The sequence below is a fragment of the Neophocaena asiaeorientalis genome, unplaced genomic scaffold (assembly GCF_003031525.2).
Source record: "Neophocaena asiaeorientalis asiaeorientalis breed wild unplaced genomic scaffold, Neophocaena_asiaeorientalis_V1.1 scaffold184, whole genome shotgun sequence".
In the NCBI taxonomy this organism is placed as follows: Eukaryota; Metazoa; Chordata; class Mammalia; order Artiodactyla; family Phocoenidae; genus Neophocaena; species Neophocaena asiaeorientalis.
Window position 1 is genome coordinate 7,751,839 of NW_020185325.1, and position 16,055 is coordinate 7,767,893.

Below are 16,055 nucleotides of genomic sequence, written 5' to 3' on the forward strand. Positions count from 1 at the left end.
GGTTCAACAGCTTAGTTGGGTAACCAACTGTCCTTCAAACACCAAAACTCTCCTTAGTCTCGTTGTAAAAAAATAATTTTCCATTGAAATTCCTAATGTCCGAGGACACATCTTAAACCTAATACACTCTACAATCCTCAATATACAATTAATACTGAATGTTTCAAGCTTGAATCTGCAGTTGGGATTAAGAAGTTTTAAGTCCTTAGAAAAGTAAAGGGATCAAGAGGCACTGGAAGGGAAGAGGCTCAATCAGTAGTCACTGAGGGATGCTCGGAAGGCATGGAATGTGACACTGTATTTGCTATAATCATGACAGTTATTGTGGTAAAAGCCAAACCTTATAGAAGGAAACACCTGAAAGAACCCTGGGAAACATTTACATAATACAACTGGCTCAAAATCCAAACAAAATGAGCTAGGAAACATAGAAAAGCATGTAAGTAATTTATGTGGCTCAAAATAAAGGAGTTGTGAAAAATGAGGAAGGGTGAACACTGCACATTTGATGGCTATGTTGACCTTTTGGTATTCTTGAACGCTAGGGAAGAGTACTTTCTGTTGAACACCTTGAGTGTGTTTGCTTTAGATTAGGTAGGGACGTGATACTGCTCTTTTGAGAGGACCAGCTTCTTCGGTATTGGGAATGCTTCTGCAGGTTTAGTTAGTATTTAGGCTGCTTCTTAAAGTATCTGTGGGATCTTTGTGTCATGTCTTGGACAAGATGTTCCCTCCAATGTTTCTTCTTGAAAATGTGGTCTGCTTACGTCTTGAGTAAAGAACACTTAGGTTCAGTAAGTTATTTTTTCTTTAAAAGCCATCTCAACGCCTAAAGTATTGATGAAAGAGGAGTAGTGACGATTGTGTTTTTGCCCTAGCTGGTTGTCTGACAGTCAGTTTTGCAAAGTGGTTGAGGACACTTCAGACTACGTGGAATGTGCCTGTTCATACATGTCCGTGTATGCAGTCTATGCCCAGACTGACAACTTGTCTTCATACAACGAAGCTTTTTTCTCTTCTGGATTTATATGTATCTCAGGTGAGTTACAGTATTTTTGAGTCAACAATTTAAAATATCGATGAGAATAAAACCTGTTTTCCCGGAGTCTTTTTATATATGCAAGATGTGGACGTACTGTAATTCATCAACACAAGGAGAAAATATACTTTCCCATGGTCTTGTTCATTAATTCATACAGCAGTTGTTTATGGAGGACCAACTTTGTACTGAGGGAAAGGAAAGAACAAGACATAGTTCCAACTCATCTGTAATATAAAGTACAGTGTGGGATAGAAACTAGATAGTAAGAAAGGGTATAGTTGATAGTGCTGTGATTTAGAAGGCAGATTCTGCAGTGGAATATCAGGATTGTGTGAGGTAATATAAACAAAGCATTTTGTATTTTCATTAGAAAATAAACCTATCCCTTGGGTTGATTTGTATTCTGCAGTCTAGAAGCTCTAAATATGGCTTAACCACTGTGTTAAAAAAGAAATTGTCTTTCACCTTCTACATCTAGGTCCCATTTCTGGCAGGAATAGGAACTTGAGTTGTGTTAATGTCTGTCAAACTATTTACCTATAACTTAGCTTTGAATAACTATAGAATTATTCTCATTTGCTGTTTTGATTTTGTGGTTGGGAGTCTGAGAATTCCTTACACTACATTTCTGTCCCCACCCTCATCCATTCTATGCCCTGAGTCATCTTTTACAGATGTACAGCAGCTTCTGTGAACAACATGCTACACAGAGGACTGGGTATAGGGTAACTCTGAAGCCAAATGGCCTGGGTTCAAGTCCTGGTCCTGCCATTGTCTAGTTGTAAGACCTGGGCCTAATACCTCCATTTCCATACCCACAATATATGATTTTAAATTGTGTTAGGGCTTCCCTGGTGGTGCAGTGGTTGGGAGTCCGCCTGCCGATGCAGGGGACACGGTTTCATGCCCCGGTCTGGGAGGATCCCACATGCCACGGAGCGGCTAGGCCCATGAGCCATGGCCGCTGAGCCTGCGCGTCTGGAGCCTGTGCTCTGCAACGGGAGAGGCCACAACATGTGAGAGGCCTGCGTACTGCAAAAAAAAAAAAAAAAAAAAAAAAATTATGCTTAAATTGTGTTAACAGGGTGGTAGATATACTAACTCAGACATTCTGCTTTCATGATATTTTGTGTGTAAATGTGATTATCATTGAATTTATGTCTTTTACTTGGTGTGCAAACAGTCCCCTAGCAATCTTTATCAATTACGAAAATTTTGTGGAGGTAGAAGCATGTAATTAATTATTCTTCTTTGTCCTGGTTGTTAAATCTTTCTACTATAATTTAATGTTCTGTGTCCTAGTTAAAATATTTTCATTATAATTTCATTTTATAAAGTTATACATTTTCCTTAATGTATCTTAATTCTAAACCTAACTTAGATTCAGTAGCAAAAGTTAATAATTTCTTATTCTTAATAGCATCTTCCATAAGAATGATGTTTCTTGCTTAATAGATTCTTCTAGGTACACAGAGTTCCAATATCAGATGGAGACATCCTATTTTACTTTGATGTAATCTATTTACAGAAATTTCATAGACTGATGAAATAGAGCCAAAAGGTAAAATGCTGAAATAAAATCTATTTAGATATCATTTCATGTATTTCCATAGAGACATAAATCTAAGTGCTAATATAACCCACAAAAATCCTTTGCTTGTTCTAAATACTAAACATCAAAGCAAAGAGTTTTAAAAACTAAAGAGAGAATGTTACCTTGATTTTTTTTAGAAGACTAGCAGGACTGTAAGATATTTCCTGAGAGAATTGTTAATAAATATGCATTTTTGCAACTAACTCTTGAAAAGGCTGCATAGATTTACTCATGTATTTGAGAACCAACACCCACATATTAATATCTACATTTATTACTTTTGACTTGGACTCATATTTGAAATTATTGGATTTTTTCCCCTCTGTCCATGACATATTGTAACATGGATTGATCGTTCTGTGGATCAGGAGACATAAAGTCCTATCTTTGTGCTCAGTTTCAGCTTCTGGGGAGGATGACATTCTATCACTCTGAGGGCCCCCAGGAACGAGGCAAGAGACTTTTATATATCTTACATACACATTCTCTAATTTAGATCAGGCCACACCAAATATCCCTCTGAATTTGGAAGTAATCTGACAAACTCTTTTCATGAAATGCGGTAACATACAATTAGACAGGAATTAAACCCTTTCTAAAAAAAATCAGGATAGATCACAGTGTATCTGTTCCAATTCTAGTTTACAGTTCTGGTTACTTTACTAGAGCAGAACAACTAAAATGATCCAAGTGTATGAAATGGGCATGTAGGCCAAGAAGTTAATAATCCTCCATTTAGAAAGGTGAAAGACTAGGCTATATACTTGTGACTTTTAAAATTGTAAACCAGTTTGTCAAATTCCAAGAAATTAAAGTTATCCCTTGAAGCTAAAAAAAGATAGAAAGGACGAGTAAATAACTGCACAGCAGTGTAACGTTATGGGACTCGCCTCAAAGGTGATTTGGAAGAATCACAACTTACAATAACTTTAGATGATAATGCCATAATTATATAGTTATTGAGGAACCTAAGCATGGTTTGAGGTACTATTACTATTCGGAGAATAATATCAAAGAAACCTGCTCTGCTTCCCATAACTCTGTTGATGTTGGTCTATCAGAGGTAGACATTGGGTTAAAATCATCCTAATTTTGACTCTGGAGTACAATGCATATGGCCTTATGAACTTAATGAGACGCTGTAACGTTCCATAATCCACTTCGTTTTTAACATCAATACATGAACTAGGTCATGTTTGATGTACTTGTAGGTGGGTGAGTCTCCTGTTTTGAAGTGCTTTTACGCTGAGACCTCACATCTGTTCTTTTTTGTTCTCTTATGGTGGAGAAATCCTTTAACACATTAGTCAAACTAAAGCTTTCCCTTTTAAATGATGAATAGTTTTATTTACTGTATAGATTACTAAGTATATAAATGCCAACACAATGTCATTGTTTACAGTAAGTAACAGGAGATAATTGTCTATAAATTGCTAAATACTAAGACTTACAGGATAAGTAAATCAGCCCAATCCAGAATACTTTGAAGCATGCTTATTCTTTTGTTCAGGTTTATTAAACTGTAAGACTATTCTAAAAAAAAAAAAGAATATTCTAGTTGTGCTTTTATATTTTACAAGCTGATATTCTAATTGTTTTTCTAGGAAAAAAACTCTATCAGATGCCACCCATTCATTTTTAATTATTTTTAAATATAAGAGATATTTACTAAATTTCTGTGTCAGACTCTTCTAAAGATATTAATTTCGTATTCACAGTAATTGTTGTCCTAAGATAGACATTATAATTATCAAAACAGTTTCATTCTATCTAATGGGGAGTTATTTACAAGAAGAATCGAAAAAATATCAACTTAAAAAAAAAAGCAGTTTTAAGGGGTTACTGCAGGTGATAAAGAAGTCAGAGAGCTTAGTCTAATTCTGACATGGCATAAAAATGTTGGATTTCTCTAGCTATGTATCTATAATAACATGTATTGTTTAGGATGGCCCTGATTGCAAGTGACAGAAAGCAAGTCAAATATCTTAAATAAGCAGAATTTAGTTTCGGGGTTGATTAGTTCAGCACCCCAGTGGCATCATCAGGGGCCCAGCCTCTTTACATTTGTCTGTTTTGCTCTCCTCAAAGGTTTTATTTTATTTTCTCTGCCTTGCCCCTACGTGGTCTTGAGCTGGCTGCAGCAGCTCTAAGCATCCCATAACTCTGCCTAGGCTTGCCAAGGGAAAAGCACTTATCTGGATCCAGTTTTAAGAGCAATGAAAACTTTCCTGAAAACCACCCAGAGCATTTTCCTGCACATCTCTTTGACCAGAATTGTGTTCTGTGACCTTTCATAAACAGTCTTGGGACAGTTTAACACAGCACTCTCCAGTAGATCTTTCTTCGATGATGGAAATGTTCTGCCCTCTTCAGTGTGGTGGCTACTGGCTACATCTGGTTATTGAGCCCTTGAAATATGGCTGGTACAATTGGAGCCTGAATGTTAAATTCTATTTAATTTTAATTAATTAAAATTTAAATAGCCACATGTGGCTAGTGGCTACTGTATTGAACTTCATAGGTTACCCAGAGGCTGGTCTCCTGGCAACCTCTTCCCTCTGGAGTAAACCCTTCCCTCTAATACACAGAAGTTGTGTACTCTAAGGTGTTTTGTATTGACTTTTGTTTACCCTAGAAAACTTTTCAGGATTGACAATTTTGTTTTCCTGTCCTTAGCTTATTAGTAGCTGTAATCAAGAGGCATCACGCTGAAGGGAGAGTTGCAGGAATATGGGAATCAATAGAGATGAGCAACAAAAAGTAAAAAAGGTGACAGTTACAGCTAACATTAGGTGGGAGAAGAGAAAAAAAACCTAAGCTAACAAACGAATAACTGATTTAATAATCTAGTGATCATTTGGTTTTTAGATTGATCTGTAGAGAAGACAGAGATACATAAGTAAAGCAATACAAAATTTATAAATATTTTAAAGAGATTTTCATGGGAAAAAGTGTTAATGTTTGGCTTGTGGAGGGATAAACTTCAGTGATTTGGACAGTATGTCCCATTTGTAAGTGATGCCAAACAGTAGTTATTTACTGGATATCTATATTCATATACAAACAGTACATATGTATATACACATACAAACATTCGAATATTGTATAGATAGATAAGATCTTTGGTCTACTTTGGTAATTGCAAAAGAATCCAGTGGTTCTTTAGAGTTTTTCTTATCTAAATCAAAGATTATCAATGTTATCATTTTGTTAAGGGTAATTTATCTTCCATCTTACTGTCTAATCATATAGAAAAGTTATTTGTGTTAGTAAACTGATTAATTGCTTTTTTCCAACAGATTCTGTAACCTACATAGTGCTAGGGAAAAATCAAATGAAAATTATTCAATCAGCAACTTGTTTTTCTACATAATTGCCAAGGAATCAGTTTTTACAAACCTGTTTAGAGTATACCTTTAGGCAATACCTGGAATTGTTACACTTCATTTTAAAAAATTTCTATTTATAATTATACCTTTTTGTACCCTGTGATTTACATATTAAGGGAATTTAAACCAAAAAAAGGTTACAATTTTTAAAAAACTGACTTGTAAATTTAAATTATGGATGCTGAATACAGCTCTTCAATATCAGATAAGAAAATAAAAGATAAATACGTAGCATATAGTGTTTAGGAACTTGGTAATTGAAGTATTTATTTCTTTAAATCTAAGGTATTCAGTATCTCTCCCAAGGCCAGTTGAGGCTAGGCCACTTGAGGTTTTTTTAGCCGCATTCTTTTCTCCTAAATAAAAAATGCATCTAGATAATCATCATACATTACACTTACAGGCTAATAGAACCTAGCCCATTCTCCTGCCACTGGCTTTGAATCCTGGACTGCCACCAGGTGTCCTGCTAGCATTTTAATTGAAGCTTCATAGACTTAATTAAATATTACTGATCTGGTCAAGTTTAACTGTACTAAATTTGTATCATGAAACGGGAGTATAGTGGAGAATTACCAAGTTAGGGGAAAAGGCTGTGAATAAGTTCTTCTTGTGAACTAGAAAGAAACAGGTGACTCAGGAGTATTTCTCCTTTGCCCAGCCCTAATCCCCTTGCCTCATATTGTTACCATCCACCACAGTAAACTCATAGTAAAGCACATATTTGTGATCATGTGGCCGGCAATGAAATGAGACTTCCAAGGCCCTGCTTTTAAGTCAGTGTGGTAACACACACAGACCCCACACACACACACTCATACACACACTCTCACACTCAACCTGAACCTTCAGTTTAAGGTGACTCTGACCATCACAGGAAGTTCAAAGTGTACATTTGTGAGTTTGGAGCAACAGCTTAAATAGTTTATAAGCTACCTAAGTAAAAATGCAGTTTCTGGCTATACTGTGTACCTGTGTGGGAGGATTGGGCAGGCAGCCCCAGGACCTGCACACCTGTCCCAGAACACCTCATGGCAGCCTTCCTAAAAGTGGATTACTCCTGATTTCTTGGCCAAATTTCTAGGCTGAAAGCCTTGGCTAATGCAAAGCCTCACTTCCTGTGTGGAACTTTGTCTACCTAATGCAAACCTAAACATATTGAAAGCTTTTCCCAGAAGGATTTCTGAGAGGCATTTCTGTGCTGACAATTAGTCACAGACCCCATGTGCGCATTTTGCAGATATCCAGTCCACTTATGCTAACATGTGGTGTACGTACTTGAGAAGTTTGTTCCATGGCTTCAGAAAAGATAATGAAGAAACAAAATGTTAAACAAATGCAGCGTCTCCTGCTTGCCATGGAGGCGTTGATGAATGAGCTAATGCATGCAGAGTACAGGGCAAAGCAGCATACACAAGCCAGTTGTTATGTTTCAACAGTTCTTAGACAAAATAACCCTACTGAGGATGAGAGTGGAGTAAAAGGCTTAAGTGATTAAGCAAATAGGTTACTTTGTGCAGCACATTTAAATTTTAAAAGGCAGGAAATATTTATAAAATATATATAGGTTCTACATTTAAAACCTAACATTAAAAGAAATTTATACAAATTGCAAGATAAAAGATTTATGCGTTAGCCCTGAGATTCTGATCTTCCCCTTGAAGTAGTATAGGTAGGTAAATTCAAGTAGATTTAAAGAAAATAAGAATAATGTTCTTCACACTACTTGGAAATGTAGATGTTTAGGTTAAAAATCATCTCAGTGAGAAAGAACACATTTTGTTCCTGGTTTTGGCACCCAGGTTGCTTTAAAAATTCATAATCACCACTGTTGTAATTACATAATTATTTCTAGTAGACAAAAAGGGGTAATTTCCAAACCTGAGTTTTGGTAGCACCATTCACAATTTTATGCCTGAAAAATCCTATTCACCTCCCTAAGTGTCTCTATTTAGCAAGCCACCTGATCATGGAAAATTAGATTGGAATTTGATTCTTTTCTTAAACAGTAAAACTTGTCTAAATTATTAATCTGCTTAATTTGTGCTTTCCTTTTAGTAGGGAAGTAAACAAGTAGATATTTGAAATTTAACGTTACCCTTGGGCTTAATAAGTGTGAGGATTTTATATGTCTTGTCAAGTGGACTGGATTAAAATTGGAACATGAATGTTCCCTGAGATGTTGTGCTATGAGGCCTTATGTGCTTACCTTTTCCAGAGATTTTACCATGCTTCTGTTTATTCATGGATTGTAAAACCACACATGGGCTTTTTTTGTTTCTACAGGTCTCTGCCTGGCTGTTCTTTCCCATATCTTCTGTGCCAAGTATTCCATGTTTGCAGCTAAACTTCTGACTCACATGATGGCAGCCAGCTTAGGTACACAGGTAGGAGAGCGCTGGGATTTCCCACTTTCATGTGATGTTCATGTTTCTTCTTCTGTGATCCTTGAGTATAAGTAAAGTTTAATCTCAATTTAGTTGAAATAAGCTTGTTTAAATTGTAGTGGAGGAGGCTGGGGAAGGAGAGCAGTAAGAGGAAATGAGAGTATCAGGTCTAAAAAGTGTCTTTTGTGAACTTTCTACAGAGAAATACCTTAGTGTCACCGCTTACAAGAAAATAACTGCTGCTTATCATGAAGCATCATATTGTCTATTTATGTATTACTAATGTGTATATATGTTAAAATGAGCACATTTTAATTTAATCTGAATAAAATATGCTCTGTTACAGATCCTTTATATGGAGGGCATTAAAATGATATATACTGTTTATTTATTTATTTATATTTGGCTGCATTGGGTCTTTGTTGCTGCGCGCAGGCTTTCTCCAGTTGCGATGAGTGGGGACTACTTTTCGTTGCCCTGTGCAGCTTCTCGTTGTGGTGGCTTCTCTTGTTGTGGAGCACGGGCTCTAGGTGTGCGGGCTTCAGTAGTTGTGGCACGGGGGCTCAGTAGTTGTGACTTGCGGGCTCTAGAGCACAGGCTCAGTAGTTGTAGTGCATGGGCTTAGTTGCTCCCTGGCATGTGGGATCTCCCCAGACTAGGGCTTGAACCCGTGTCCCCTTCATTGGCAGGCGGATTCTTAACCACTGTGCCACCAGGGAAGCCCAAAATGATATATACTTTAAGACATCTGGATAATATATTTTGCTTCATTTAATATTATAGAATACAGTTTGGTAGAACATTCTTTTTTGAAAAACCGTTTCTATGGCAGAAGAAATAGTGTGAAAAGCATTGAGTCATTCATTAGCATGCATTTTAAAGCACACAGTTTAAAACCCGGAAGGCAGATCAAAAAGATGAAATTAAATGCCTTTTCTGTCCATGAGATATTCACAGTCTGGAACAGTAGATGTACATACAGATAACTCTAATGCAGTGTAATTAGTGTGAACACAGACTATTTGTAAATATAGTTGAGGACTTAATATTTCTGCGAAGGTAAGGGAAGTCTTCACAGAGGAGGTGATATTTGGGGTGGGCTCAAGTGAGAAATTCATGCAGCTTGTTGATTAGGAGTAAGATGGGCATAGACATCTATATAAGCAAACAGGAAAAAGCATAATCACTTCTACTTGAAGAGTGTAATTACAGTTTCAACCAGAAGAATACACTATATAATGTTATTATTGAGAAAACTTTGTAATATTGTTTTATAAAATTTCCTCATTTCTGGGTAGGTGGGTGCACATCTGAAGTGCAGAAAATGCTGGTGCCTGATTGTGTGCTGGTGTATGCATGTGTTCAGTTTACGTAAATTTATTGTGCTGTCCTTACACTTAGGAGTTGCACGCATTTTAGAATGCTAATGGCATTCTATTGAACTCCAAACAGAACCTTTAAAAATAATACTACAGGAGGAGCTGAAATATAAAATGGAAAATTATCTGGGACATTGGACTTCTCTTGCCTTTTTTGGTCCCAGGAGTGAAAATGACATGAGTAAATTTCATAACTACTTTTTAGGGAAAAATGAAGTGCTGAATTCTAAGTGGAAGATCCCAGATTGTGCTTTTAAAGTACCTATGAACTATGAGAGGTAACAGCTGTTACCAAAGGGGGGCTTACATTGAGTTTGACAAGACTATTTATATTGCCTTGGTAGCTATCTTAGTTGTCTGATCTTGCCTTCGCTTCTTGTATTTAAGATCTTAGAAAACCCACCTTCCATAATTAGAGTTTACTTGGCTGTATTCACCACCCACTCTGGTGATTTTTTGGCAGCAGAATTTGTACAAGTCTTAATTATAGAACCATAGAATTACAGACAACTCTTCAGTGTCCTAGCAGACAAATTTGCTCATGTCTAGGGATGTAAAAAAAAGACAGGATTTATATCTTGGGACACTGCCTTCAGATTCACATTATACTTAACATTAATTTTGGAGAAAATAGTCAAATCCATGTTATTCAGTATATTTTTAGAATAGATAAAGCAACGTGGCATGAAAAATCCTACAATGTATGACTTGTCATGTGACGTAACTAAAAAAGAACTTCCGTAGTTTATTTTTGGCAGGACGAATTGTTGATAGGTTGTGGATAGAAAGTACTGTTGCCTCAAAATGTTTTACCTATCTACTTTGATTTTTAGAAATCCTCTCTAAATTAAAGAGAATAATTTTCTCCTTTAAAACCTTTTAGCAAAGCCTTTGAAAAATTCTTAGACTCTCCAAAAAAAAGAATGAAGCTGACTGCAGGAACTTGGGCCTACCCTTTCATTTATGAATTTTAAAATCACGTTTATATCTCCAGTTACAGAATCTTGCCAGTGGGGGGATTCCAGTTCCAGTCTTGGACCTCTCATTTGGGATCCTCCATCAACTATATGTTCCCATTCTTATAGTTTAAGTTTCCTGTAGAGAAGTCTTAAAAAATACAGTTTGGCCTGTGGGTCTTTGGCTAAAAGTAAAATTTCTCTAGCTGACCTCAAGTGTTTGAGTTGTGAATACTCTGTAGACAGGTCTGCCAAGACCATTTGGTTTTAAATCTTTATTGCTGGCCTAGGACTAAGTCGAATGGCTTTTGTGGAAAGGGGAAGAATAAAAATGTAATGGCCTCTGACTTCCTTTCAGGGCAGTGTGTCAGTGAGGGAAGCAGTCAGCATCAGGAAAATGTGATAGTCTGTATTTCTCGAAACATATATTGTATCTAATGTTCTTCCTTTAAAAGACAAAAGATTCTGCTTTAATCTAGAATTTGTGTCATTCAAGCATCTTTGAGAACCACTGACTATAAATTACCAGCAGGTGGCAGTAAAAGATTTTTTTTTTTTTTTTTTTTTCCAAAACCGGTTTTTAGTCTCTAGCAAAGATGGAGTTCAGTAGAGAACTTAAGATGTTTTCACAGCACTTCTTGCACTGGGCTAGAGAGTATTCTTCTGCAACTTAGCAAACATGCATTTGTGATTTTCTACCTTTCTCTTTTTATCCCTTTTGTTCAGAATTGAACTAATGAGTCTGAAAGGCACGGTAAGAAAGCTTGTGCATCACTAGCTTGGACTATATCTTTCTGTCATTTATCATTTATAGTTAAATTCAGGGGTATAACATTATTTTCATTATATTTATGTTGTATAAGCTTTAAGAAGTGTGTTGTTGGAGAAAAGTAGGTTTAAATGTCGCAGAAGTTTTAAGATAAGATCTGTGTTTTCAGTATTGTTTATTTTAAAAGTATGTGTTTTTCGGGGCTTCCCTGGTGGCGCAGTGGTTGAGAGTCCGCCTGCCGATGCAGGGGACACGGGTTTGTGCCCCGGTCCGGGAAGATCCCACATGCCACGGAGCGGCTGGGCCCGTGAGCCATGGCCTCTGAGCCTGTGCGTCCGGAGCCTGTGCTCCGCAACGGGAGAGGCCACAACAGTGAGAGGCCCGCGTACCGCAAAAAAAAAAAAAAAGTATGTATTTTTCTTCAGTGCCAAGTTAATGTTTCTCACTCATCTAAAAGAAAATGATTAAATGGCAAGAAATTGTGAGATCATTATCTTTAAATATGAAGGAGAAGAGAGCAAACAAATTTTCATGACATTGGTGATATTTCTTGGAAAAACATCTAATTATATCTTAGGAATTTTTATCTTAGAATCACATTGCCAGCCCATGTGTGCCCTGATAAGGCTGGTAAACAACTAGGACAAAGGACAAGTTTGCAGTTCAGGGTTCTCAGTTCTGGGGGTTCTGTTAGGAAAAGCAATTCTCCAAATCTAAAAAAAGAACAGAAGTTTCCTCATAGAAAGATGATAAGATAGAACTGCATTTACTCTGATTAATAAACTTAACCAGAGGGAAACGTTTGTTTGTTTGTTTGTTTTCTCTGTTTTTTGTTTGCATGGCTTAAGCACCTTTTTCTGAAAGTGAAGAGCAAATTAGTCTAGAAAAAAATGTATGTAAAAATACTCTCTGAATTCAGATGACACCGAATATCTGAGAATTTGAAATACTTAAATATGAATTTTGGGTAGCCGCTGGATGTATGGGAGTTTTAGCTTCCATAGGCCCTCTCCTTAAGAAGGGACAAGGAAATCGCCTTAAAATTCAGAGGACTGTTCTCTGGAATTTAGCAAAAAGTTGGACTGTAAGTGACTTGTCCAGTTTCCTCATTCTGTAATGCTTTGGGATGTCATCTTGCAATGTCATTTTGTTTCCCGGGTAGGATTCTGTGTAGATACTCCTGCCAATAGATTCTGCTTTAATCTGCAATTTATGTTATTTTAGCTTTGAGTATCTAGCATTTTTGAGACGCAGAATCATTGGCTGTACGTGAAGGAAGCCAGAAGCCAACTGTGACCTCTTCAGTACTGATTCCTTATGGCTACTCCAGGGTCTGGTTTCTCTCCTGGCAGCTTGCACTGTTGTGTTGAGTCTGTCAGCTCAGGAAAGTCATTGTGTGTGTAGGGTCTGAAAACATGTATCTTATAGGCATATCTTTTTGGATTGAAGCAGAGTCAGACAGAAATTGTAAAATGTTCGTTACTCAGAACAGATTTTTCATTAGCTGGAAGTTTTAGTTAATTGCTTGTTAAGCAGGGTATCCTTTGTTATTTCTGCTTTTGTTATTTAAGAAAAAGGAATTCAAGAGTTTGAGTACAAGAATAAAAATTGGACCTTGTTTTGAGGATTGGGAAGCACGAAGGATCATTATTCAGTGAAACATTTATGATCATTTGTTTGTGTAGATGCAAATGGATTAGGAAAGTGTTTCCTAAAGTTGGATGTAGGCATCTTGTTAAAATTCAGATACTAAATCATTAAGTCTGGGTGGGTTTCTGGATCCCACTAGTTGAGAGATTAGGTTAGCTCTGTTAGGACCCAGATACATTTCTGGTTGTTGTTGCTGTTATTGTTTTTATTATTACTATTATTATTATTATTACTTAACCCATAGTACTAACCTATTTTCTTTACTCTAAAAATAATTTCTGTAAGAAATTCCATTAATTAAATGTTTACTTCATTTAAAGTGTCATTGCCTTGAAACCGCTTACAAACATTTATCTTTCCATCCTGAAGGGAAAACTTCGGCTACCGTTTCCTTCTGGCTTTCTTTTCTTCCTCCTGGGTTACTAAGAAAAGATCCTCAGACATGGGAACTAATGTAGGACTGAGAGTGCAGACCAGACTTTTATTTTGGTCTTTCTCATAGCATTTCACACTTGCAGAACTTCTCAGTATTGTACGTGGACGTAAACCACTAGAAAGAAGGTGTAACCAGCACCTCCACCACCATTTCTTTCCTATAAAGAGCTTGTAAGCGCCTCCACTTCAATAGTATTGAGTATGTAAGGCTTTTATTTTTTATACAAAAAATTGTTAGGTATTTAACTGTACCTTTCCTTCACATAGACGTTAATTTGGTGAACATGAATAAAGAGCATTCTGCGCACAGATATGAATATACATTTGAGTTGAACTTACTAAACTATTTGATTCTAGTTTAGGTATGCTCATTAATGTGGCCAAAATAGTATCACTATTCATGACTATGAATGCCCATTTAATCATCCAGCAGTGAAATTAAAGCAAAAAAAAAAATTGAACAAACCCTACTTATCCCCCATCAGGATCATCATTCATCTATGAACTCACCTGCTTCCACCTCATCTACCATATGCACAGTACTGAGATTGTGCAACGGGAAATACCAGGCAAGATATATACACATGAAGCATGTAGATAACAGTCTGAAAATGAACCTTATGGTAAGAACCAAGTTGTATGTAGAAGAAAGTCTCCTCTTCTCTAGGATACTAGGTAGTATTGCATAAGCTGTGGGTGAGGGCCTTAGCTTGAAAAGGCTCCACAGAGCAAGTGGAATCAGACTTGGTTGTTGAAAGATGGATAAGATTTGAAGAAATAGGATGTGGCACATTCTAGGCAAGGGAAAAGAACAAGAATAAAGACCTGAAGGGTTTAGTGACCCTGGGAATTCCACTTAGGTAAGACCTGCCCCTGGCATAGGGAACTAGATAAGCCATCGAAGGTGAGGTAGTTGTATATTGTCTGAGAATTGGTGGGAGTCACCAATGGAGTAGTCCAAAAGGGCACAGTGTGAAAGGATTGTTCCAAAGGATTGATCTGGCAATTAGGGTTTAAATAAAAAATTGATTAAAGTAGAAGAATGCCTGGAGATGGGTTTAGAGAGGCAGGGTGGGGAGCTTTTACCATCATCTGGTTATGTTGGGTCACGTAACCAGTGGCAGTGGACAGTGGTAGTGGCAATGAGAATTCAAAGGAAAGAAGAGGAACTAATTAAAAAACACCCTGTTTTGTGCTATGAAAGTATTACTGTTTTAGTTTTCTATTTAAATCAATACAAAGGTCACACTGTAAATTTTATTTTATTTAATAAACGTGTTAATAAACATTAATATAATACCTACTAAGCATTATATGAGGTTGGCACTAGTACTCTTCCTATTTTACAACTGAGGAAACAGAGGCACAAAGAGTTTTAAGTTATTTGTCCTAGGTCACGTAGCGATACGTTTCAGAACTGGAAATTGAGCGTAAGCACCCTTTAACCACTACGTATACTGCCTCATAAATCGTGAATTAATGAGATTTACCCTATCACCAAAGAGATAGATAGCCTTTTCTTATTTAAGTCATTTGACTTAAATAGAAAAGGCCAGAAGTTTTAATAGATGGAGAAGGATACATGCAATTTTGGGCATTAGGAATTTAGAGTTCCCATAGCACATTTAAGCTAGTGATTTCAATGTTAGCTACATAAACAAGCGTTGACACTATAAAATAGTTCTTTGGGACAGGTTGAGGAGAGAACCTGATTATAGAATACATGTAACTAATGTCACAAGGGCTTGCCTTTATGGCACTGAACTGTGCCATAAAACATTTTACATGTATTGCTTTATTCACTCCTTGTAACAACCAGATGAGGTGGGTACTTTTATCATCCCTATTTTACAAATGGAAAGAATGGGACTAAGAAGTTCAGTTACCTGCCCTAACTAACCTTCAGAGCTAGAATGTGGCAGCTGGAAGGGTCTGAACTCAAGTCCATCTGCTTCCAAAATCTGTGTTTTAAGACACTGTGCCATGTGGAAAGAGAAGGATCATTAGAAGCAGCTAACTAAAGCATAGTTAAAGTTTCTGAGGCCAAGGAAGGAAAAGATGTTTCAAATGGAAGGATTTAGCATCAGTGGGAGATTAGTCCTCCAGTTTGGCAAGAACAAAGTCGCTGGAAACCTTGGTGAGAGATGATGAAAATAAGACACAAAAGGTTAGGGAGTTCAGTCGATGGGGAGGAAATGGAAGGGTTGTTTCAGACCACACCTGAGAGAAGCTTGGTGGTGAAAGAAGGGACCTGTTGGGGCACAAGAAGCGGGAACAGCTCTGGCGCCTCTGATATAAAAAGCTCGCTGAAGGGAAGCTGGACCCTGGGGCTACCAGCTACCACCCACCAAAGGGGTAGGTCTCCTCCTCTCCCATCCCACTCTCCCTCCCACATTGGTATTTTTATTTTCTTGAAATAGAACTTTCTTTAGCAGTTTGATGAAAGGGTTATAG

At 37.0% G+C, this 16,055-nt stretch overlaps 1 protein-coding gene across 1 annotated transcript in view; it reads left to right on the forward strand.

The window, feature by feature from the left end:
* The window catches only part of ADGRV1 (adhesion G protein-coupled receptor V1), a 510,622-nt gene that overhangs the window by 220,661 nt on the left and 273,906 nt on the right, over positions 1-16,055 (forward strand). Inside the window, exons 83-84 of the mRNA XM_024734350.1 lie at positions 879-1,039; positions 8,312-8,412. Coding sequence (XP_024590118.1) covers positions 879-1,039; positions 8,312-8,412 — 262 coding nt within the window. The remainder of the gene's footprint in view (positions 1-878; positions 1,040-8,311; positions 8,413-16,055) is intronic.